At 34.1% G+C, this 23535-nt stretch overlaps 4 protein-coding genes across 6 annotated transcripts in view; 1 reads left to right on the top strand and 3 right to left on the bottom strand.

Annotated features, from left to right (window-relative positions):
* The window catches only part of LOC137925488 (oxidative stress-induced growth inhibitor 1-like), a 42881-nt gene extending 32187 nt beyond the window's left edge, over window positions 1–10694 (bottom strand). Inside the window, exon 1 of the mRNA XM_068768936.1 lies at window positions 10484–10694. The gene's annotated coding sequence lies outside the window, so the exon portion shown is untranslated. The remainder of the gene's footprint in view (window positions 1–10483) is intronic.
* A 298-nt stretch (window positions 10695–10992) lies between these two features.
* Window positions 10993–13716, top strand: LOC137925519 (ubiquitin-conjugating enzyme E2 T-like). 3 transcript variants are annotated; one of them, XM_068768976.1, is made up of 3 exons: window positions 10993–11360; window positions 11774–12005; window positions 13345–13716. In XM_068768976.1, exons 1-2 carry the CDS (start codon window positions 11108–11110, stop codon window positions 11998–12000), a joined length of 480 nt encoding a protein of 159 aa, XP_068625077.1. In that variant the 5' UTR covers window positions 10993–11107; the 3' UTR covers window positions 12001–12005; window positions 13345–13716. The 3 variants fall into 3 exon arrangements, with proteins under 3 accessions (XP_068625077.1, XP_068625076.1, XP_068625075.1); XM_068768975.1 differs by lacking the exon at window positions 13345–13716 and adding an exon at window positions 12848–13146; XM_068768974.1 differs by lacking the exon at window positions 13345–13716 and having other exon boundaries at window positions 11774–12786.
* Window positions 13717–13817: 101 nt separating this feature from the next.
* On the bottom strand, window positions 13818–16792 carry LOC137925492 (kxDL motif-containing protein CG10681). Its single transcript, XM_068768941.1, has 3 exons — window positions 16604–16792; window positions 16354–16527; window positions 13818–15357 (listed from the first exon to the last, which is right to left on the bottom strand). The coding sequence occupies exons 1-3, from the start codon at window positions 16741–16743 to the stop codon at window positions 15000–15002; spliced, it is 672 nt and encodes a 223-aa protein (XP_068625042.1). The 5' UTR covers window positions 16744–16792; the 3' UTR covers window positions 13818–14999.
* Window positions 16793–18264: 1472 nt separating this feature from the next.
* LOC137925580 (uncharacterized) lies at window positions 18265–19669 on the bottom strand. Its single transcript, XM_068769042.1, has one exon. It carries the CDS (start codon window positions 19647–19649, stop codon window positions 18309–18311), a length of 1341 nt encoding a protein of 446 aa, XP_068625143.1. The 5' UTR covers window positions 19650–19669; the 3' UTR covers window positions 18265–18308.
* Window positions 19670–23535: the final 3866 nt, after the last annotated feature.

The following is a 23535-nucleotide window of genomic DNA, read 5'->3' as shown; positions in this document are numbered from 1 at the left end:
TCTTTATTCTATTAAATTATTCTTATATCGCTTGGGATGTAATAGCATTAAATACTGGATTATGATCATTTTGCAAAGTGATTACAAAAAGAAACACCCTTTGATTGTGTTATAGTCCCAGGATGCATTAGGCATAAAGCATCCACAACCGTCGTCGAAGCCACACATTTTAAATTGAAAGACTCCACTATACGGAAGCTAAATATGATTCTTGTCTTTATCAAATTGGACGGATATGATGACTACAAAATATCATCATCAAGAACCGGCTGGAAGCAACCAACGTCTTCCGGGGACATTAATCTAAGGAATATCCACCAAGTAGACCAAAGTACTCAGTGTCCTAATTCGGTAAAAAGATTTATTTAACGTTTCCAGCCAAGGCTCGTAAAGAAACCTCTCATACCTACTTACAAAATATCATATCAGTCGTAGGAAGTCCTAGACAACCTAGTGCTAGACAAACCTCTCTAAAGATTTCCAATAGAAACCTTAGGAAGCGGTCTGAATCTAGCGTCTTTCTAATACTCTAAGGCATGGTTGCACAGACTTATTAATACTAGGGGCCACTCGGGCAAATCATGAAATGATGGCGGGCCGGCCGCCAGAAGTATAGGTAATTAAATTTTTTTGGTTATATTCTGGAATAGAATTTAATATTTTTCGAATGTACGAGAGTATTATTTTTGCTGTCAGCGTGCCACCAGTATTCGACCGACGGGCTGCATGCGGCCCGCAGGCCGCGGTCTATGCATCCATGCTATAAGGAATATTCGACCAAGAGACGTAAGCATACAGCGGCATCCTAATTCGGTAAAAATATTTATTTTCACACCTCACCCCTTGCGGAGTCTCTTAAAGAAACCTCCCATAACTATTCAAAAAATATTGTCATATTATCCTTAGGACGTCAACTGCTTAACATAAGCTCTAGACTTGTTAGCCTATGGGATGTCTTACACTGCTTTTACCGATCAGTGGTGTTTTGCGCGTTGTGGTCGGCAAAGTAATATGACGTTTTTAAACCATGCCTTTATGGTACACCTTATGGATCCCACGGTCATATGTTCTTCATGCTATATCGACTACTCCAGTGGATAGTGAATAAATAAATTTTCTCTATCCCCTCGCAATGTTTTATAAAACATTTCTGTTGATGTATTATGTCATTAGCGTTTCCATGTCTCGATCAAACTTGATGGAAAAACTACAACGCTGAGCTCTACTCAATGATAATAACTGTTATCTATTATTTGCACGTAATATTGCTGTGTCACTATTAACCCTAGCATTGAGCGAGGTCGCCACGCCCAAGTCATTTTATTTTGACGTCATTACTATTGCATAATGTTTTGTAATAGTACTTCCATAGTTTACTTGAGGGCGCGCATTCTTTCAATCTTTTATCTTATTGAAAATTATCAAATGTCAATTTACCTAAGATTTTTAAGTACACTAATACCTCGCTTTGCGTCGGTTCGATTTGCGTTTTTTTCGAAGTTGCGTCGCTGCTTAATTAGTACTTATTTCCACTGTGCGTCGTTAGATTTTCGAGATTACGTTGTATTGGGTTCGAGTCTTTAATTTTTTTTTAAATTTTCTCTTTTTTCTAAAAGGCAACACTTTTGTTTCTAATTGCGCCATGCCATCGAAACTCGGAGATTCCCTTTCTAACTAAAAATTCAGTTTCATTTTCACTTTGTTTTGCTAATTTTGGAGTTCAGTTTCAATTACGTAGTGTGTCGTGCTTTTTTTAAAAGAGAATAATAAATTTATGTAATTTTTAACGTGTTGTTACAAAAAAGATATATGTTTTTCCAATTTATTTATTGGCAGAGTTATATTATTTTTGTTTTTAAATTGTTTACTTTGTTTAATTTTCTTTTTAAAAAGTAGTATTTTCGTGACCCTGGAACCTATCTTGGATCTTTAAATGGTTTGCTAAAGATAATCTTAATTCAATTTACGGCGTTTCAATTTGCGTCGTGTTTTTTTTGAACGTTACCACGACGCAAAGTGAGGTATTGGTGTACTGTACACTATTGATTTTAAGACCGATCATTGTGGCGATCTTTGGAGGAAGTCTTTTGCTTGCAGCGGACATCTATCGGCTGAAATTATGACGATTTATTTTAACCCTTTTCTTACCGCAGTACGTTCCGCCGAAGTGACGCTACAGAACCGGGCATAAGCGCCGCGAAGTGTGCACATTGCATGGCGGTAACCTGATGTTTGAATTCTCTCATTTGTGTTACATATTTAAAGGTATTACCAGTTCATATACATATTCATTTATTTTCGCATTAGAATTGTGAGCTATTTACTTTTTTTTTTACCTGGATTACATTGCTGTCCAGTGGCATTTGTGGATTTAGGAGATTTGAGGGGGTAGGGCTCTTAGCCTCTTTTAAGGTAAAGAAGCTGAAGGTCTACATGAGGAACCTTGGCCCGTGCCGCTACATACTACAGTTTCATCGGATTTAAAGTTTTAATTCAATAATAACTACTAACTTAGGCTTCACTTATTTTAACATGGTTTAGAATATACAATTCTCCTCTAGATACCTTGGTATCCTCTATTATTATTAGCCCACCAATAAACGAATTGACGAAATACTCCGATACTCTCCCCGCCTCGTCGCGCGTATACCCAACGCGCGGTACTGAGGTTACGGTAGCTCTAAATTTCCATATAAAATTATTGGCTATAATTCATTTAACATTGACTGCATGTGTCCGGTTTTATTATTATTTAGAGAGTCGTTTAACATTGTTTATTTTTTAATTCATTTATTAACGTTTTGATATAAGTTAACCATCTGACTGTTTACTTCTGCAATAAGCAAACGTATTTAATTTTGTATTTTTTTAAATATATTAAATTATGACATCTAAAAGAGTAAACGACTTGAGCTTTAAACGAAACTAGTTTCTTTTTTAATAGATGAGTAAGATCAGTCGTTCGAAGTTGACAGACACAAGTCTTCATTTAAATTTTATGGCACGAATCCAAGAAGTATTTAGTGCAACAACCGATGTAGCTGTTGATATGAAATATACTCTTGCATATATATACACAGTAGACAGACTACAGACTGAAATATTGAATTTTCGCCGCATACACTAATCGTACAACAACCTCGACACAGACAGATACTAAACGAATAAAATAACAACTAGGGTACGTGCAGTTTCGAGAAAGATCTATGACTTAAGTCAAAAGCTTACGACCAATATGTGTTAATAGTGGAGAATTACGGTTTACGACACGTGATTCTTCACTTTTTTATTAGCTCTGCTGTTAGGGACCTTTCGTACAACCAGTTAGGTGTTCACAGGTTCAGTTTTTACTTAATCATTGATTCACGTTCGCTTTTTATAATGTCATTCTTCTTATATCCTTCTTAGTATCTTTCACTCATTCTTCTCTTATCCGTCATAATCTCTTTCATTCTTATCTATACCTTTAGTTCTTTACTTCTGGTTTCATGGGTAAGTATACGGACGTTCAACGAGCCACGGAGATGGTTATGCACGGGATTTCAAATCAAGAATGACGATATCTGTAGATTAAAGAAAGTAACCGACATAGCCTAGAAGACTGATGTGGATGTGGCAGCTTTTCTTTTTTTTATTGCTCCCGTTTTTGGGAGTCCACACGTCGCCCTATCTCTTATAAGATGACGGGTATTTGTATTTCTAATAACATATAATAAATATTTTTTTCAGTTTTTTCCTTATTTTGCATTCTCCTTTTCTTATCTATCCATTTGAGCCATTTTTCTCAATTTCACTCCATCTCAAACTCAACTGCGCTCATTTTGCGGCAGGGTTAGCTTCTCCAGAAATCTCAGCAGATCCTTGATGTCGCCTGTGATCTCGGGGAAGATCCTCGGTGAACCTAGGGTACTCCCCAAGTTTACCGAGGTATACCTAAGTGGTACGTTCCAGCAGCCTCGTCCTCTATCAAGCATCCTACAGAAGACTGCCCGTAACACCTAAAGTAAACAGATGTTTATTAAAAAGACCATAATCAGTTAAGATTCTTGCATAAAAGACGTAGGTTGCCGGATATAAAAGAGCCGGCAGTATATGGTAGGCATTGCCTATATTGTCTATTGCTCACTATGTGACTTCTAGTACGCTCCGATACGTGAGATCTGACTGTCGCCTTTTTCATGAGTCGTTGAGCGGCTGAGAGTTTGCCAATGAGGTCAGAAGTAACAGCATACGTTCAATGACATAAGTTATCATATTCTTACAACCGTTTGGAACTGCTTACAGTAATCACAGAGGTTCTCGTCTGTTATAATTACATAATAATGTTATCATAACAAGCATTGTCTCATTATACTCCGAGATATGAGAGAAACGGTTCTGTAAAGAAAAACATTCACCAGATATGTATACTCTAAAATACTTGCAGCATTCTGTTAATGATATAACAGTATCTTTTAAATAATATTCATTATAAGATTTCATCAAATTTGAAGAAATCTTCACGTAAAAATCTCGGAAACCTTTGCTTGGGCTCTCATTTAAACCGCGTATAGCAAAAAGGCGCCAGAGAGAGCTGAACCTTGATTAGGTCGGTTGCTATTATCTGGATGACCCTTTTACCACTTAGAAAGCTTTAACGCTTGGAGATGTGGCGTAAGAAACTAGCAAAGCTTCTATAAATACCAGAATCACTACATATTACGATTTATTTTAATAATGTGCCAGAGAGACGCAACCTTTTAGTCAAAGTATTGGCCTCGTTATTTAAGCTGTATATCGTCAACTGTTGAACATAAGTATCCCCCATATTATTCCAATAAGATCGGTCGGAAAAGGCTTGTATCTCCTCTTCCGATGACATTAACAAGATCGTCTTTCCACTTTGTGGATGGACTTTTCGCGCTTGCGGTACCAAAGTATTCACTCGAGAACCTAGCAGTCATTTATTTCGCGCGTTATATAGCCTGCCCATTGCGTATGCGAAGTAATATTCTTTATTTCTTTGACCCTGCCCATTCATTCACGGTACATTAACATTTGTATAGTACATTATAATTAATTTAATGCGTACATAAAAAGTTGTTTTATTTATTATAACGTGTACATATAAAAACATTCATTTATTATAACACCTGATTACATAAAAAATGACATTAAATAAATTGAAACCTTGAATTTATTTAAATTAATAATCAAGACAACAACGTAATACATTTCGATATGAATGTAACTATTTTATCGTTAGAATAATGAACTTTCACAGTACGTGGGGTGAAATCAGACTGACAATCGAATACAGGAACAAGGCTGGCTTTCCTTACACCTCCAACAACACATATGCGCCCTTAAATAATAGTCTCACATCTGCAAAGTTTCTTAAACACCAGGTGTTATAAATGCCTCTTTTGTTCAAAACTAGTGTTCTCACATGTGGACATAACACAAAGATACTTCACACCTACTACGCCAACACCCGCCTCATTCGCAGCCTTCCGTGACAACTCTTAGGAAGAAAAGGCTGAATAACCTCAAAGCCTTCACCTTCTCAACCATCGTATTGCTGCACATGTGGAAAAATTCCTGAGATGAGAAGTCAACTTGTGTACGCATCCTTCCGTGACAACACTTAGGAAGAAAAGGCTAAATAACCTCAAAGCCTTCACCTTCTCAACCATCGTATTGCTTCACATGTGGAAAAATTCCTCTCTGCTGAGATGAGAAGTCAACTAGTGTACGCGATGGGTTTTTTTTGATGCGGTATTACCCCTGGAGTCAAGCTGGGCCCAATGATCAAGATCATTGGTTACCGAAAGTGGGTACGGATTGCTCTTCATGACAGAGTACGACTTTCACTGGTCCGTAAAATACATTAAATCTACCAGATTGATTTATGTTGATGATTATAACATTAAGAAAAGGACCAATATGTAGCTACTTCTGCCAATGCAGTAGTAGTCGTGCAATAAAGTGCACCGCCCGCCAGCTTGCTGATAAATGCGCATACGACAAACAACTGTGTTTGGCACTAATCGGTGTAAAATTACTCCTCAGGATGCCCAGTGGGGGGATGAAACACGTGTTGAGTGAATTAGCGGTGGTAGTTGTGTAATTCGCATTGTTTGCCACATGCACATTTATCTCTATCTATTGCACGACTACTGCTGCAATGCGAAAGTAGCTATAAATTGGTCCTTTTCTTACTTAAGACGGACTTCCGCAAAATAACGCCTGAATCCATTAGAGGTTTATTTAAGTCAACATCTTTACCATATCTGTGTACCTAAAGACCAGAAGTTTCTAGATTCTTTTAACTTACACAAAATTTGACAACCAACAGCTACACTTCTACCATATTTCCAAAACATGATAAAAAAATGTGAAGGTTTCGCTGATTTGTTGCGGACGAGTCTGAACAACAAATTAATAGTTTAAGAAAAAAAGTGTGGATTGGTTAATTATTTCATTTATTAACGTCTGAACAAACGTTGATGGCGGAACTTAACAACAGTTGACACGTTTTTTTATTCTCCTTCCTCCTGCTTTGTTTAGGGCAATGACGATACAATGCGTGTGTAAATATTTTTTAATTTTTAATTTTTGTTACACTTTCTCCTCACAAATTCTTTAACTCTTTTCCTCACGTCCTTCCCAAAATCTTTCATTTCTTCACGTCCTGATTTTTCACACGTCGCCTGTCTTTTCTCATCTACGTTACTAATTACATTGGTTCTTATTTCGCAGCATATATTTATTTGTTTTCTTCATTTACAATTCTTACTGTCGACGTGTTGTACTGAATATGGAATATGCAAATTTTTACAACAGTCGTCGAGCTACTTAAAATATTATTAGCCTAAATTGATAGGTGAAGTAATACCAACATTTAGTTCTTCATCGAAAGCTGAAATATTTTGGTGGTCTCCAGTTTTTTTTAAGACCCTCCGTCAAATTTATTTTGGACCCCCAGGGATGCTCCTGAACCACTTTGGGAAACGTTTTTCTTCGTTTCAGCACATAGACGCCCAATTCGAGGCATAGGCTTCCCCCAAAAATATCTATGGGGGATATACCATAATCATTTCGCCTGGTAGGCGGTCGTCCGAATAGTCCAATTATGATTGGTACGCAGAGGACGCTGTTGCCCATGCACTGGAAACTTGATTGTGAGCAATGGCAATCCTATATAATTAATGAATAAAGTGAGAATCATTTATAAGACTATCCCGTATCGAAATCACGACCTACGATCGCATGTCAGTTACCGCTGCTCGAAAAATTGGGATAATTGAGAATCATTGCAATAGACATGTCATAGTTAGATGACTTGCAGCAGTGAAATGTGGTCTCGCACTACGAGCCGCGTTGATAAACTCGACAAGACAAGCTTAATAAGAGCGTTTGTTCGGGATCTGTTTACAAGAACTTGGAATGAGGAAGCCCGTAGTTGAACGAAAGTAGGATAACCCAGCGACTTGACTTTGCAGTACAGTTCACGAACCGACATGGGCGAGGGACGTCCTCTCATAAGGAGTCGATGCAGGCCTCCTCTAACTGATTCTTTTAGTATTTAGGACGCACGGTTGCAATGATGATGATGAGGTTTGGTTAGGAAGGGAGTTGTCAATCCTGAGTACCGTTCCTGGCCCCTTTCTATACAATGCATTGCACCCAGCACTCAGAATCCATGAAGTAATTAGAAGTTACTTTTAAGTACAGTCAAAGTTAAAGTAGCTATAAAATCATTACAATTATCTGTAATCTTCCGATTAAAATTATTTTTACTTTAGTTCATAATGTACCAGTAACTGAGAAGAACTAACAAGAAACTCAGTGAGGTTTGTAATTTTTTGTAGGCTGAAGCAGCTCGAGAGCAGGGAGCGCCGTTAGTTTAGATTCTACCTCATTGACCGTAGGTTATTTTTAGTATGAAACTCGCATACCTTTGGGATGCGAGGCAATATAAAGGTTGTGGCGTGAATTTAAAGATGCTCCGAGAATCAAAAGAAGCAAGACGAGAATTTACAACGTAAATTTGTAACGTGAATTCGAATTGGCTCGGCGCATGAGACGTCACGTAGCTGGTGAACGCAAACGACACAAAGAGAGTGAGTCGGTGCGTGAGACGTCACCTAGCTAGTGAAAACGACCGAGGCCATGGTCCTTCTCCCGGGCAATGGATGTAAACTGCTGTGGCTGGTGCACGGGTTCATTGGAATATTTGCTATAAAAACAAAGGTCCGCTGAACCAATAGCACGCTTCCACTATCCCACGCCACTTGAGATGTACCGTTCCCCGCTAAGGGTTCAACAATTTTTTGCCGTATTGCGATTTATGTGACGTTCATCGTGCTTATATTTTTTGATTGAAATTTTAACTAAGCTGTATGGGACATTAACATGCAACGTTACAGTATAACAAAAAAGTATTTCCATTTAAATTAGAACAATTAAAAGTACAAAGTAACTATTCAGTTAAATAAGTGAAGATAATCCATTTATTTGTCCACCTAGGATCATTTATGGTGACATGGTGAGAAGAATGCCAGAAGAAACCCATTTGACAGACACTAGAATCAGATATTTGCAATTGATTGCCAAGATTTTTTGTAACTAAAAGGATTTTTAATTTAGATTTGGGTCTTGCTGATAAATTGTTCACTTAATACGAAGGACCAAAGAATATAAGTGTAAATGTAAATATAGCTTCTGTTCCTATAACAATATTTTCTATTGTGAACTTCATATAACGATTTACCTTTGTCTAGGATCCAGAAGTTATTCACTCTATGGTAGGCAACTGTGTTATGGTATTACAATATATAATATTGTAATCTCCCTGAACTATCATGTAATACATTTTATAAATTTATTAAATAAAAACTTGTAAGAAAAATTTATTATAGCGTGAAAGAAGAAGGAAAGAAGTTCTTTTAAGGACATTTGTGAAAAAGAAAATGTTGTCAATTTCTGAGTTCATGGCTCTTCTTAAATCAGGGTGTGTTTGAACTGCTTGTGCATTAAGTTGAAAGAAGCCAATACCAGGGAGTTCAAACTGATTCAAATTTCTATCAAATAGAGTTCTACTGGAATGTCATTAGAGTTGTAATATTATATGCATTATTAATAGATTCATAGGTTGTCAAGCTCTAATCACAGGTATTCTATAGTGTGACCTAACACAAAGTGCCTTGAGATGGGACCTCTTCTTTGAATGTCACTCCATACTCATTTAGCATTTCACCTCAGGGGTTCCTGCAATTGCTGACCATATACTTAGTTGGTTTCTATTGCCTATCTGACATTGATTGTAATATTCAGTAATACTATCTCTTATTAGATTTTGTGTATCCCCTAAGATTTCTTGTTAGTTTTTGTGCATATAGAATAAAAATGTCTTATTAGATTTTGGGTGTCAATAGTAGATACCTACTGTTGACATAAACAATCTGACAAGATATAATACATATTTGTTTGCCAATTGTATATATTGGCCATAATTATACATTATTGTAAGAATAAAACAGAAAAACATTTTTAATAAGGTACTCTAAACAATAATAAAATATCACACTAATAACACGTGTTAAATAAAATGCAGAGAAATTATTATATTTTCATTAGTGATTTTATGGAAAAAAAAATTATGAAGCCTTTGGGTATCCCATCTTTGAAAGATTTATATGTTCATTAATGAAATATTGCTCATTTTAAGGTCAACTGAAAATGATATTTTGGAATGACCATCCATAAATTTACTGGCTACTAAACATAATTACTTAGGTTTATATTTATTCCCTTATAAGTTTACCAGTTCATGAATAGTTAATTAAAGGCATTAATTATAATATTAATGTTTGTTATAGTATAAAATAAATGTTCAGTCTCTGATTAGATTATATATATCTATAATATATTAGAGGGATATTAGTTGTTATGTAAAATATTTAGAATATGCTTTTTTATAGGTTTATAATCTGTCTACCTATACTATAACACAAACATTTACTTTAATACAGTAAAAAAACGTGCCTTAACACATTAGATATGTTATGTATGACATAAACATGTGTCAACCTTGTTTCTTTTACATGATCTTACTTGAGCTACACATTTCATTGTTGGACGCTTATTTCCAAGTATAATCGTGTTGAAGAAACAATCGGATTTCGTAGAATTCATGACAATCGTAGTTGTTGCAGCTAAATACAATCTATAGCAAAAGATAGGTAACCGTTTAAAATAAAATATTTTTTAATGATATTAAATGAAAGAAATATAATTCAAATAAGGGTAAACTAATTCTAATTCAGACAAAAAATATGTAATTCACTTCGCAAATCCAAACATCGATTTAAATGAATCGTTAACATTATATCTAGAAAATTCCCTCGTAATAAATTGCGCAATGATCCTGCAATGACAATTAATTTTAATTCAAGCTATGGTAAAAGGTGTGAACTTTAAAATAAAATCCAAAACTCACCTAAAAATTCGATGAAAATATACCGTAACGAAACAGGCACTCAATATTTTAAGCACAATATACTTGTCACTAAATTACGGATTAATTATTTATATAGCCAGAAAACAAAGCAATCATGTGAAAAGTTCATATAGAAAACACGAGAAATATGCTATCAAGTCATAACCTTCTCAATAATTTTTTTCAACTCTCCGCACCTAAGTACTTGTGTTTCGAATATTTAAGTTTCTTGTATATGTCAAATCTCTGGCGCTACTATCGTTTTATGACTTATAAGTAAACACGTTTATTTTCAAGCAATAATAATTAAAAAACATACTCTACTTTTTGTAAATCAATTTATCAATTCCATTTAATTTATAACATGTGCTATTTTTAAGAACATAAGATTAAATATAAAGAATATTATATCATAGAATATTTACTTGCAGGAAATTTTAGAGAGAAAGTTTTATAAACAGTTGGCTGCACGTAAGAATATTTCATACACTGTTGAAAAATTAAAAGCTTAATAATCATATTTTTAACGTGATTTAGGCGGTAACGTTGAAAGTTATAAATTTAATTATAATTTGTTTTATTAAATATACCTCGTTGATATTTGAGTGTATTGTATTATTAAAAATGTCGGGTGCGCGCACTGTGAGGCTCGATCGCGAGATCAAAAATTTCGAAACAAAGTCGCCTTGGGGGATAAAGTGTATGCCTGAGAAAGAAGATATATATGACGTCCTTATTGTACATATGCAGGGTCCAAAAGGTTCCCCGTATGAGAAAGGCACCTTTAAATTGTCTATAACGATCCCTAAACGATACCCATTCGAACCTCCATTAGTAAAGTTTGAAACACCAGTTTACCATCCAAATATTGACAAAGGTAATTGCATTTATACGTTTATGTGTTTATAGCTGTTAATATGTAATAATGCTCTATTTTGTCAGTATTCATTAATATTATTAACATTTACATAGGATATTTTTACGGGATCGAATTGGAAATGAAAAGATTTTGACAAATAAACATAATCAACATTAACAGATTGGCAATCTTAAGTGGTAACGAACGGGACACGGGGGCACTAAAGTTTTGGAGTAAAAACCACAGACCGGGAAGCGTAGCATACGATATTCACCCATTAGGTAGATATACAACCATGTAGATGTGTGAATAAATGGCTGAAATTGTTTCATTTCCAGGAAAGATATTTATAACCCATACTTATGCCTTCAGCGACTTTGTTGTGTAATACTTGGTTCTAATTTAATGAAGTAATTTTATTATATTTGCAGAAGGTCGTATTTGCATGGACATGTTAAAAATGCCACCAAAAGGCGCCTGGCTCCCGACTATTACATTGGAGACATTGCTAGTGTCTCTACAAACCTTGCTTGCAAACCCAAATCCCCATGATCCACTTATGATGGACATAGCGAGTGAATACAAGTTTGACATTGAAAGGTTTAAACAGAATGCAAAGGAATATACAGAGAAGTATGCAAGTGGGGTTCAAGTGTGAGAAAGGTAAAATGATATAAACATGTTTGAACATTGACTGTCCAATAACATCACCTTTTCTACAAAAAGCTGTCTCTATATTGTCATGATCTCAGCTTGTTCAAAGGATTTGTTATATTAATAAATTGTAATACAGTATTTGTTAAAATAAAGTTGTTCACAGAGATCAGGCGATGATGCCAATTTTCCTATAATTTTTATGTTAATTACTTATAATTAACAACAGGAAATGTTTTCTGGAATTTTTGCTCACAAGCAGGTGTCATTTTTTTATCACTTGAACAAAAAAACCTATCATCACTCATTGCAGAATACTGTTTAGAAAACAAGCTTTTATGGCTTGTTTTAGTTCTGCTCTTAAATATCTAGTTACTATGGAAGAGGTTGAGTTCATTATTAAAAAAAAAAACAAATTCTTTTACTTTTGTTGTATAAAAACAATTTTTTTTAGTTTAATGGCCATATACTACTGTGATCAAAAACTAAGGTGAAAATGTCATTTAACCACTTTGGTCTTAAAATCGATGGCCACAGGTGAATGTGCATAGCCAGTTCTTACCTGCTGAGTGTTGCTTTGCACTGCAAATAGCCCATCTTGCTTTTTACACACTTGTGATTTCAGTGTTTTACATTACAAGAGAATATTACTTGTAATATAATTATGATTATGCCTATGATTTTAATTTAGTATTTCAATATTTTAAATTTTATTTTTAAAATCCAAAATTTGAAGATTTAACTCAAAGTAATTTGTTATTTTTTGATATCATACCAAACATTTGGTCTGAGGCATGACGTTCACCTAATGTTATTATAATAAGGTATTTTGAGAGGTTAAAATTTTTTAGTTAATGACCTAAGTTGACGCTCGTCTGTGCGCATCCATATTAAGGCCGTCGACAACTCGACGCTCCGCTGTGAGTACGGTTTCGTGAACACAGTACCGAAGCCGATAAAACTTTAGGATATTAGAAAGACAGGTAAAAAAGAAAAAGATTATTTTAACAGTTTTGGCGACTGGAAAAACAGTTGAAAAAATAACTTTTAGTGGACAGGATTACTTTAAAGGAGATGAAATTGATTTGGAAAAATAAGCAACTTTCGTTTTATAAACAAATTCACCTAACTTTTTGATCACAGTATTAGCACACCCAGTTTTTTAAATAAAAAATATAAATATTAACAATTGAGTTATTTATTACACTACTACAGACCTCTTAAACCAAAAAAAAAAATTTCTACCTACAAACAGTTTGAATTATTTTAGGCTTTACAAAAAACTTGACCAGTGGAGATGATTAATATTGAATGTTTTGATAATGGTAAACCATTCTGTATCTTTAAGATCTTTTAAGATTCCTAAGTGTTCCAGAATCCGCTAATTATCTTTAGAGGGCTTAAGAAACAAATTCAGTCACTAAATGTGTCATGGAGAGGTTGTTGACTGTATGGGATTTCTTTATGAGATCAAATTAGTAATGAAGAGATTCATGAACAAACAACGACCTTGCTAAGGTTGTCTTTCCAGTAGAAGACACTGGATGCAGGCTTCTTCAACAGGTTTTATTGGATATCTATTGGTTAGGCCCATGTCAAGCAATGGAACTCTGAAATGATTAGCAAATGAAGCAGAAAGAAAAAAAATGTGAATTTACTATTTCGAAGCACTTGAAACTAACTTCCTACCATTCAATGTAAATCTTTGGGAGACCCCATGTCCACGACGGCTAAAATGATGAGAATGTTCAAGGAACTATAATAAAACAAAAAAAAGTTGAAATCAATTATTTTATTTTTTCATATTATTTCTATTGATTATAACTTGAATTGACTACTATGTATACATATTGGTCTTTGTTGTGTCCCCCAATTACTTTCCGAATCAAGCCTGGCTGTTACGATTATTCTCGTCAAGTAATAGCGCAGTACAATCTACAACCAACGCCATCTATCAATGCTTTTCAAAGTTATAGCATTCCGAAACATTATTTTAATTTAGCTTAAGATGTAAAATTATTTAGGCATTTTTTACACAATTGACTAATTCAAAAAGTCAAAATTAATAAATATTTATTACAATTGTTATATTCTAAAATTTATCACATTTAAATAACTTAGTAAATTTATTGGACAAAGTTAATATAAACTCTTTCAATCGTACTGGTAAATGAGTGAAAGGAGATAGCAGAACAGATGTTAGCAGTAGGCATCAATAATTATAAAGAAATGTAAAGATCATTTTACACATGACTAGTTTTTCAAGTGTACCAGTAACTATTTCACTAAACCCAAAAATTCGTATTATCAGATTCCCTAATAATATCAGAGTAATAAATTTTAATAAAGTTTTCTCTTTTTCTTTAACAAAAATCAATAGTTTCGAAAGTAATACATAATGTAATAAAAATAAAACAAAAAAGGCATTCTTAAAATTTGGATTACTACATACAAAAGTTAATTATTGTTGATTATCTGCCTTTGTAGACTTTGTAGTCAGAAATTATCGGCTTATTGCTTTACTATAGAAAAACTAAACTATTGTTATATATTTCAGAGTTATCATTAATTTGGTGATTGGACATTGATGTAAAAGCTTATTTCTGACTAACACATTACAAATTGTATGTGTAATATATTCACCCCTTAAAATCTTTATACTAATCATTCAATATGTATAGGCTATTTTTCCACATGTAAACACATCCTTACATAGTTACCTCCATTAACTTTAAATGAACATTGTTTGCTATTAACTCTGTCCAGCGAATACTGTATTCGTTGTTTTAACCAAATGCAAAAACACAAAAAATTGTTGCCTCGTGTTAATAGACAACTGAATTATTATCGAACAAGTATTCCGTTAGAAGGAATAACATAATTTTTTATTGTTGATTATAACTCCTATGTATACTTGATATTCCAAGCTAGGTAAGTTAAACTATCCATCCACACATGAGATATATATTGGGTTTCAATTTAACCAATGCTCAAATGAAATTGTCAACCAGTGTCTGTACTAGTGTCATCACCAGAGCTCGCACTTTCCGTCTCCGAAGAGCTACTGGTTCTTTTGACTTTTTTCTCTACCCTCAAGAATATTCCTGATGTATCAAAACCTTCATGACTGCTTGGTGTCTCTGTGTTATTATTTGTCTGATTCTGTTTAGTTTCTTTCTTAGATCTCTTTCCATCTTTGCTTGTTGTGGGTTTCAAAGTTTCTGTTGATACAGTGGCAACCATTTTCGATTGTACTCTGGTTTCAGAGGGTCCGAAATCCTCGTCTTCATCCTCATCCATGGGTTTCTTGCTCGTTATAGATGCGGCAACTGCTAATTTGTAGGCATCAGGATATTGCTGACTGAAAGAGTAGAAAGATTGTTACATGAACACTACTTCTTTGTTTCTAAACACTAACTTTGTTTTAATGGAAACTAAGTATGGGGTAAGTAAGGTTTATACTAAGTAGGATCCTGACTACTTACAGGTAGTAAGCAATGGTTCATAACTAATAGATGATTACTGAACAAGCTGGGGCTTTACGATTCCGGAAGCAGAGCTGTGGACTGGCAAGTGCAGCATAGGACATGCATCTATATGATGAATAGACTACTACTAGTGGCTGAGAATTTAGAGTAATGGTTACATTATCATTATTGAAGCAGAATTACACACATATAAATTATTATTAGTTATAAACAACATTTTAAATTTTCCAATAGTTTTTCCTATTTGAATCTATAAGCTAACTAACAGGAAAGAAAACAAACAATGGTATAAGCATAAGTAATCAAAGGGTAATTGGTAATTAGGTTAAATGAGTCCTTAACCTGTAGAACCACAAGCAATATCATCTGTTATTTTAATTCCAGGTTAGGGATACCTAAACCATTTTGGACACTAGCGATTCTTGTATTATGGTAAACAATGATCTATTAGTAAAGTGATCTATAAACAGCTATGATGTGAAATGTAAAATGGCCATATCAAGGGCAATACCTTCTACTGATGTAATCTATCTAAATCAAACCAATTCCCTAACAAATTATTCAACTACACACAGTGACTTACAAAAGTAGCCAATATAGCCACAAAAGAAACTAACATAGCCCAGCAAGTTATTGAAGCAGTCAGCAGGCCACATTTGGAAGAACAGATGGCTGCTGGTATGTTCTGTAAGGTACTTGTGTAGAGATCACGTTCCAGGTCACGGTAATATAAGATGTATAAATGACTTTGTTAAGGTGGTCGAAAGGCGCTCGATGTAGACCGCTTCAAACCGGTCATACAGGAAATCTATGTGAGAGGCCTAGGTCTAGCAGTGGATATTCTACAGCTAAAATGATGATGATAGTACCTTAACTTTGTCTTCATTGCACGAATCTTCTTAAAAATGAACTCTAGGTCTTTCCGCATGTCCAGTAAGAGTTGTGTGTGTTTTTTAAATTCTGTTGATGCAGCTCGAAGACGGCTAGCGGATAATTGATTGCAATTTGTCAACATTTCTGTTGTCTTCTCGAAACGCTGCAACCTGTAGTACACAGGGTGATTGGTCATAAGTGTAAAAGATTACACATTAGCTCGAGAATTAGTTTAATTTGACTTACATTACTTTTTGAGCTCGAATAATAGTTTCGACGTCTGTCTGGTCGACCATTCCTGCGAGGCCTTGAACAAATACTTCCGGTGCCGTGTAGTTTTGAAAACATTCTATTGAGAAGTCACTTTCCGGGGTATCGTTGGCCATTTTAATTGAATAGTTTTTGGAAGTTCGTCGAGAGTAAATCAAAAGTGACTTCAAATTTGCAAATGACAGTAACTAGGGAAGAGCAAAAATTATCGATATATAAAAACAATGACAGTATTTTTATCGACGATAATTTTACCCTCGAATTAAGGTTGTTCGATATTTATTTTTGAATATCACATTCGATTAATTTTAAGCGGCTTACTTAATTTTATTTAGATAAATTATTTACTATTGTAAAATAATACATGCCTAAACGCAGAATATCTTTGTATTTTGTATCGTAACCAAATAATTTAATATATATGAATGGATTTTTGGGGTCTGTGACAGCGGTAGTACTGACATGATCATATCTGGAAAGAAAGAACGTGAAGTTTTGATGCGATTCTCGGAAACCTTTATGATATCATTCCAGCTGGTGTATGAATAGACAAGTTTACTTCACACACAGTGTTTTATTTCAGTTCAGATAGAGAACCTTCTTTTTCTTTTAAAGTTCTCTAATTATTTATCAATAAATAAAGAAATAGTACAAAATCTCAACGAACTCAAGCCCATCTCTAACTTAAATGTCACATATGAACATTGTTGCTACCCTTAGGATAAATATCGTCATGGAGAGAAAGAGTATTTTTTTTTCTAATTTTCTACTTTATTTTATGAGAATATTGTATTTAAGCAATATATTATCCGTTTAAGTTTGTAATCCGATTCCTACCAGTCATATTGGAAATCTATAGGGAAAGCTCACAACGACCAACGGACGTTCTAATAAAAGTTTTCACCGACAAATTTTCATTATTACACCTCTATATACCTGTTAACATATAAAAATAATAAAAATAAAATTCGGACAGGCATATGTCTATATATTTGCTCGTTATACTGGTAGCGTTAGCTAAATATTAGTAACAATAATTTAATGTCAGATAAATAAAATTGAATTAGATTGTTTATTTTTATTACATCTTTTCTTATGTCCAAAATCGATAGAATGTTTATAAAATATTTTAGTGCAACATTATTGTAAATAGATATATAGTTTAAGTGACATCTTTATTTGACTAATTGAATTATAAGAGTATTATCGTTAGAAAGCATATGGTTTATCCCCTTTTGCATATAGATGTCAGTAGCAGTACTTTCACATATATATTTTCTGCACTTTACTTTTACAATTGTTATTTTTGTATTTACTACAATCAAAAATCTTCTGTTTTAAATAAATTATTAAAAGTATCGACTATCAAATATTGATATTACTAGTAATAGTTAACCGAAATAGATGTTTTAATAATAACTTTGAAAGTAAATATTAATGAATCTGTTGCGTAATTTCATTAAATAATATTAATAAATTGTGATTTGTTAATATTATATGATTAACATAACTTGGACGATTTATTTGGTAAATTAAGAAGTTATATTTTGATAAGTTACTATATTTACTATGTCTATATGGTTAATTTTTAACATTAAATTAAAAATAAATAAACCCTTTAAATTATAACCGTTTATTATATCACCATTTAATGTTTGAATGTAACACTGTATGAGGCTTATTAGTCTTTATACTGTGCCAAACCCTGGATTGCAACTTTAAAATTCCATCCGGAATCATCAGTGTTTCGTCTCAAATTCTGTCGCCACATTCTGCTAACAAGTGGTCCATGAGTGTTTATATTCTTGTTAAGTATACGTTCTTTTTGCTTTATGGTAAGAGGTAGTATTCTCTTCGATGACCTTAGAATATTTGGTTTGTTGTTTACGACCTGTTTATATATCCATTTAGGTACTACAATGTTGTTAGTGCTGACTTTCGAAGGTACAAATTTGATTTTACTATTCTTTCCGAACAGTATATTATTTATTTCTCTTGTTACATCACTTTTGGTCAGTCTCTCTTTGTTGGCTCGCATTTTACCTTTCAGAACTCTTATTTTTTGTTTCTGTGTGTTCGTGAGTGCTGATAGGTTTGGTTTTCTAACGTTTTTATGTGTAACGAAATCGACGAGGTTGTTTATAAGTTTTTCTTTAAGCGTGTGGAAATTTTGAAAAAAGTCTACTGGATATGAATACTCTTTGCTTTCTGAGCGATGTGGTAGCTCAATGTTTTTAGCGCTTAATACAGAATCGTTGTAGAACTTGCTTAGATCTACTATCACTGCTTTTACATTTTTGTTATTGTTTTTATGTCGCACACCTCGGTTGTACTGTTCTGCAGAGTCCAGATTGATTAGATCATTGGTATTGTCCCTAATCAATAAGTTATGTGTTAGCAAATCCACTATATCTGACAAATCGTTTACTATTACTAAATCTAAGTTGTCTGGTCGTGAAAGTTTTTTATCATCTAGATCATCATGATATTCTATTTCTTTACCAATATCAACTCTGGTTTTATCCAAATGATCATTAACAGTGCTATAATCGTATCTGTAGTTTTCATCGTATGCGTCTTTGTCATTATCATCTCTATCTAACCTGATTTCTAGGTCTTTAATTAGGTTTTGCACATCGTCTACTGTTTGCTGATTGGTTACTGTAGACTTACCACACCTGCCTCCTCCACAGCCACATCTGCCAGTTTTACGACATAAGTTATCCTTTGCGTTTCTAAGAAATCTATTATAGTCATCATCATTAAACTGGTCTTTGTTGTCATCATCAATAACGCTTGTAATGAACGACCTTAGAGCATCCACGTTCATACGATCGTCACCTCTATAGGCATCTTGATTGTCCGTTCCTCTGAGATGTGGTGTGTTATCCCGGTCGTCCATTTTTTCCACGGATTTTATAATCTTTTCAATATCCTTCAGAGTTCTTAAATCGAGATTTGTTTCCCATGTACCTTTAAGTAGGCCGATAAGTATTGCAATTTGAATAATACTCGCAGACATTTTAATTATTTTTTAGGTTATGAAGAGGCACAAATCATGCTCGATTCGAACAAAAAAAGAGTTATTTGACTCTGTCGTCTTTAAACCTGGCTAAATGTTTGTTGCAAATTGTGCATGTAATTAAAATTGATGTAATCAAAAATACACATTGGATTTTAATTATATCTTGTTTTATTACTGGCCAGCTGTCCCACTCACGCTTGACGTTGCTTTGCTTTTTTCTAGTGTAATCAAGTTTTATAACTATGAGAGTTATAGCTTAAAAATACATTTTTAACGAACCTCTAAAACTGGTTGAATTTAGAGGGAAAAAGAAAAAAAATATTATTAAAAAAAATATTTCTACCAAATTTTATATCTCTAAGCCATATGATTCCAGAAATATCGCGATTAATCAGTATATGTCATAAAAGGTCACAGGAAAGAGTTTCTTCGCATTTTATATGGAACACATATTTTCTCAAGTTGATGTACATTTATTTATCGTATATAGGTAAGAAAAGGACCAATATTTAGCCACTTCCGCACATGCAGTGGTAGTCGTACAATAAATTGCACCGCCCGCCAGCCCGCTGATAAATAGTAGTGCCAAACACAGAGTTGACTCTGTGTTTGGCACTAATCGGTGTAACATAACTCCTGAAGATGCCCCGTGGAAGGGTGAAACACGTGTTGAGTAATTTGGCGGTGGCGATTGTGTGATTCGCATTGTTTGCCGCATACGCATTTATCAGCGGGCTGGCGGGCGGTGCATTTTATTGCACGACTAACACTGCATGTGCGGAAGTGGCTAAATATTGGTCCTTTTCTTACTTAGGATGGACTTCCGCGAGGTAACGCCTGATTCCATTAAATATCGTATATAGGTGTCATTTTATTAAGGATTAAATGCCGTTGGTGTTAGAAAAAAAAACGCGCACACATCTTGGCACATCCTTTACGTCTACTTTTTTATTTCGCTGTTAGATGGTCAATGCGCAAAGGTTGGATGAATTTGTATTACATTTAATTTGTCGGATGTTGTATTATAATGAAAAAATATCATTATAATACAACATCGTAATAGGTAGTTTCTCGTCAAGAGAATTCTAATATTATAAATAATGCCTTGTGATATAAACCATATTGTTTTTTCTACTTAAAGGGTACTTGCTAGCTTTGAAATAAATGTTACTCTATTAAAAAAAAAAAACTAGTTTATATGATCGTATTTATTAAGACAACTTATGGTGGCAATAAATAACCTTCAAATTCAACTTGGATCGGAAACGCATAATTAAAAATGGCGTCTCTATTATCTTCAACGTTGTTTCCGTTCTTTCTTCTATAAGATCCTCGTTTGCCAAGGTTTATGAAAATATTGTCCATTGATTTTTTAGTTAAGAATTCATCTTCGTCGATTTCATTTTGAATATTATCATTTACATCGTTTGTGCGTCTAAAGGCATTAATTATTTTAGATATTTTATCTAGCTCGTGTTTTACGTTCTTTTTAATTTCTTTCAACATTTCTTTTGTGTTTGAATCTTTAGCTTTTAATGTCTTCCATTTTCGCCTATAGTCTTCGTTGTGTCTTCTTCTAATCTCGTATTGTTGGTTTGAATGTTTATTTTGTAAGTTAATCAACGATTTGATATCGAATCTGTCATTATTCTCATCAAATGTTATATCTGGTTTGAATAATGGTAAAGAAAGATATTGACACTCAGCAGCGGCGAAAAGTAGAAGGAAAAAGATTCCGATCTGAAATAAAGAATAACTTTAATATCTGATGACTCCTCAATCCTTATCGTTTCAGCCATAGAACAGCAGCCGAGCATAAGTCTTCCCTATATGTTTCCAATAGGACCTGTCGGAAGCTGCCTCCTTCCAGCGTCTTCCAACCAACCTGGACTAGGTCGTTAGTTCACATTGAGGCGGACATCCTTTACTGTGACAATATATAGTCATTATATTTATGAAAAGATTGTTTGTGTAATAAAGATAAAATATATGGATGCACATAAGTTTAGCAAGTACCAATTAGTAGTTTTTTAAAAACTAAAACTTGTTGCAACACCACTATGTATATTGCAATTTATTAGTAACTTCTATGTAGATAATTGTAAACGTTTATAATAAACTCAATTGCAATGCCTCAGAGTTATACGTAAGGATTGGAAATAGGTGAATAAGTTTTTAAAAGTTGAAAGATTACCTAATTTGTCAGTAAGAAAAGGACCAATATTTAGCCACTTTCGCAGATGCAGTGGTAGTCGTGCAATAAAGTGCACCGTCGCCAGCCCGCTGATAAATGCGTATGCGGCAAACAATGCGAATCACACAACCGCCACCGCCAAATTACTCAACACGTGTTTCACCCCTTCACGGGGCATCTTCAGGAGTTACGTTACACCGATTAGTGTCAAACACAGAACTAAATAACTAATTTGTCAGCAAAAAGTTTTACGAGCTTTTACACTTATTTCGAATTATCCTAAACTGATCACTCTAAAATATGTTACAATACCCGGCGATAAATATTGCACATCGACCTTTGGAAAGAGACAATCTGTTAATTTCGGCTTCGTAGAGCTTTATCTCTGTCGCACGTCTGACTAAACGTCACATAGGTAGTGTGGGATATTTGTCGCCGGGTACTGTACATTATTTTTTTATTAGAATGTGATAGGACATTAATTTCTGGTAGTTCAACGTCTGCAAGGATAAATTAATTGGTAATAATCAGAATTCTTATAACGACTATAATTCATCATCAAGTGTATAATTTTATTATCATCACCATCAACATTTTAGAACGTTCTCTGCTGGAGTCCAGCCTCTTAATAAGTTCAACAACAATGGCTGGAAGGATTGCATTAAGTAAATACTTACCATTATGTAATTGCTTGGAAAAAAGTATCACTTTTAATATATTCGCAACATAATTTAATTTTTCAATTTGATTCTGAATAAATTTACTTTATAGTCTTTCATATAAATACACGAATCATAAATAGCTTTTTAATTATAATTTTTTCATTAGAACAAAGATTACTTGGAGTTAATTAATTTTAAGGTTAATCGAATTTGATTATTTTAATAGATTTTAGTTTTTGTAAAAGTTATTCTGTTTTTAGAGTCAAATGGATAAACATTTAATGGAATTAGGCGTTACCTTGCGGAAGTCCATCCTAAGTAAGAAAAGGACCAATATTTAGACCACAGAGTACTCTGTGTTTGGCACTAATCGGTGTAACATAATTCCTGAAGATGCCCCGTGGACGGGTGAAACACGTGTTGAGTGATTTGACGGTGGCAGTTGTGTAGTTCGCATTATTTGCCGCATGCGCATTTGTCAGCGGATTGGCGGGCGGTGCACTTTGTTGCACGACTACCACTGCATGTGCGGAAGTGGCTAAATATTGGTCCTTTTCTTAAATGGATTAACGGAATTGGAATAAGTAGGGGGATCTTTGGTGAGCGACTGTGTACGGTACTACAATGCAGTTCCAAGTAATGCCTCCAAATTATCCCTGAAATAAAGGACTGAGACTTGCGATCGCAGGTGTGGTTTCGATTCCCGAAATACAATCTTGTAATTCAAACTTTGTGCATTAATTATATGTGATGCCACTGCTTAGAAACGAGTTTGTAAAGGTTGGGCAGCAGCGTCCTCTGCGTACCATAATACTACACTGCGGACGCCAACCCGCCTGCCAAGCGAGGCGATTATATGATATATCCCTCCATAGATATTTTTAGAGGCTGCTAGTGTCTTGCATTCGGGATCTATGGGCAAAACGACGAAATTAGAGCAAGGAGAAAGGTATACAAAGCTATTCTTTATTTCTGTATATATCGAATATACGTCACAATATTTTATCCTCAAATCTTTTATAACTAT

Source organism: Battus philenor, unplaced genomic scaffold (assembly GCF_028537555.1).
Source record: "Battus philenor isolate CCGP_79_NKW_IND1 unplaced genomic scaffold, ilBatPhil1.0.hap1 SCAF_27, whole genome shotgun sequence".
Lineage (NCBI taxonomy): Eukaryota > Metazoa > Arthropoda > Insecta > Lepidoptera > Papilionidae > Battus > Battus philenor.
This window is presented reverse-complemented; position numbering and strand designations above follow the sequence as displayed.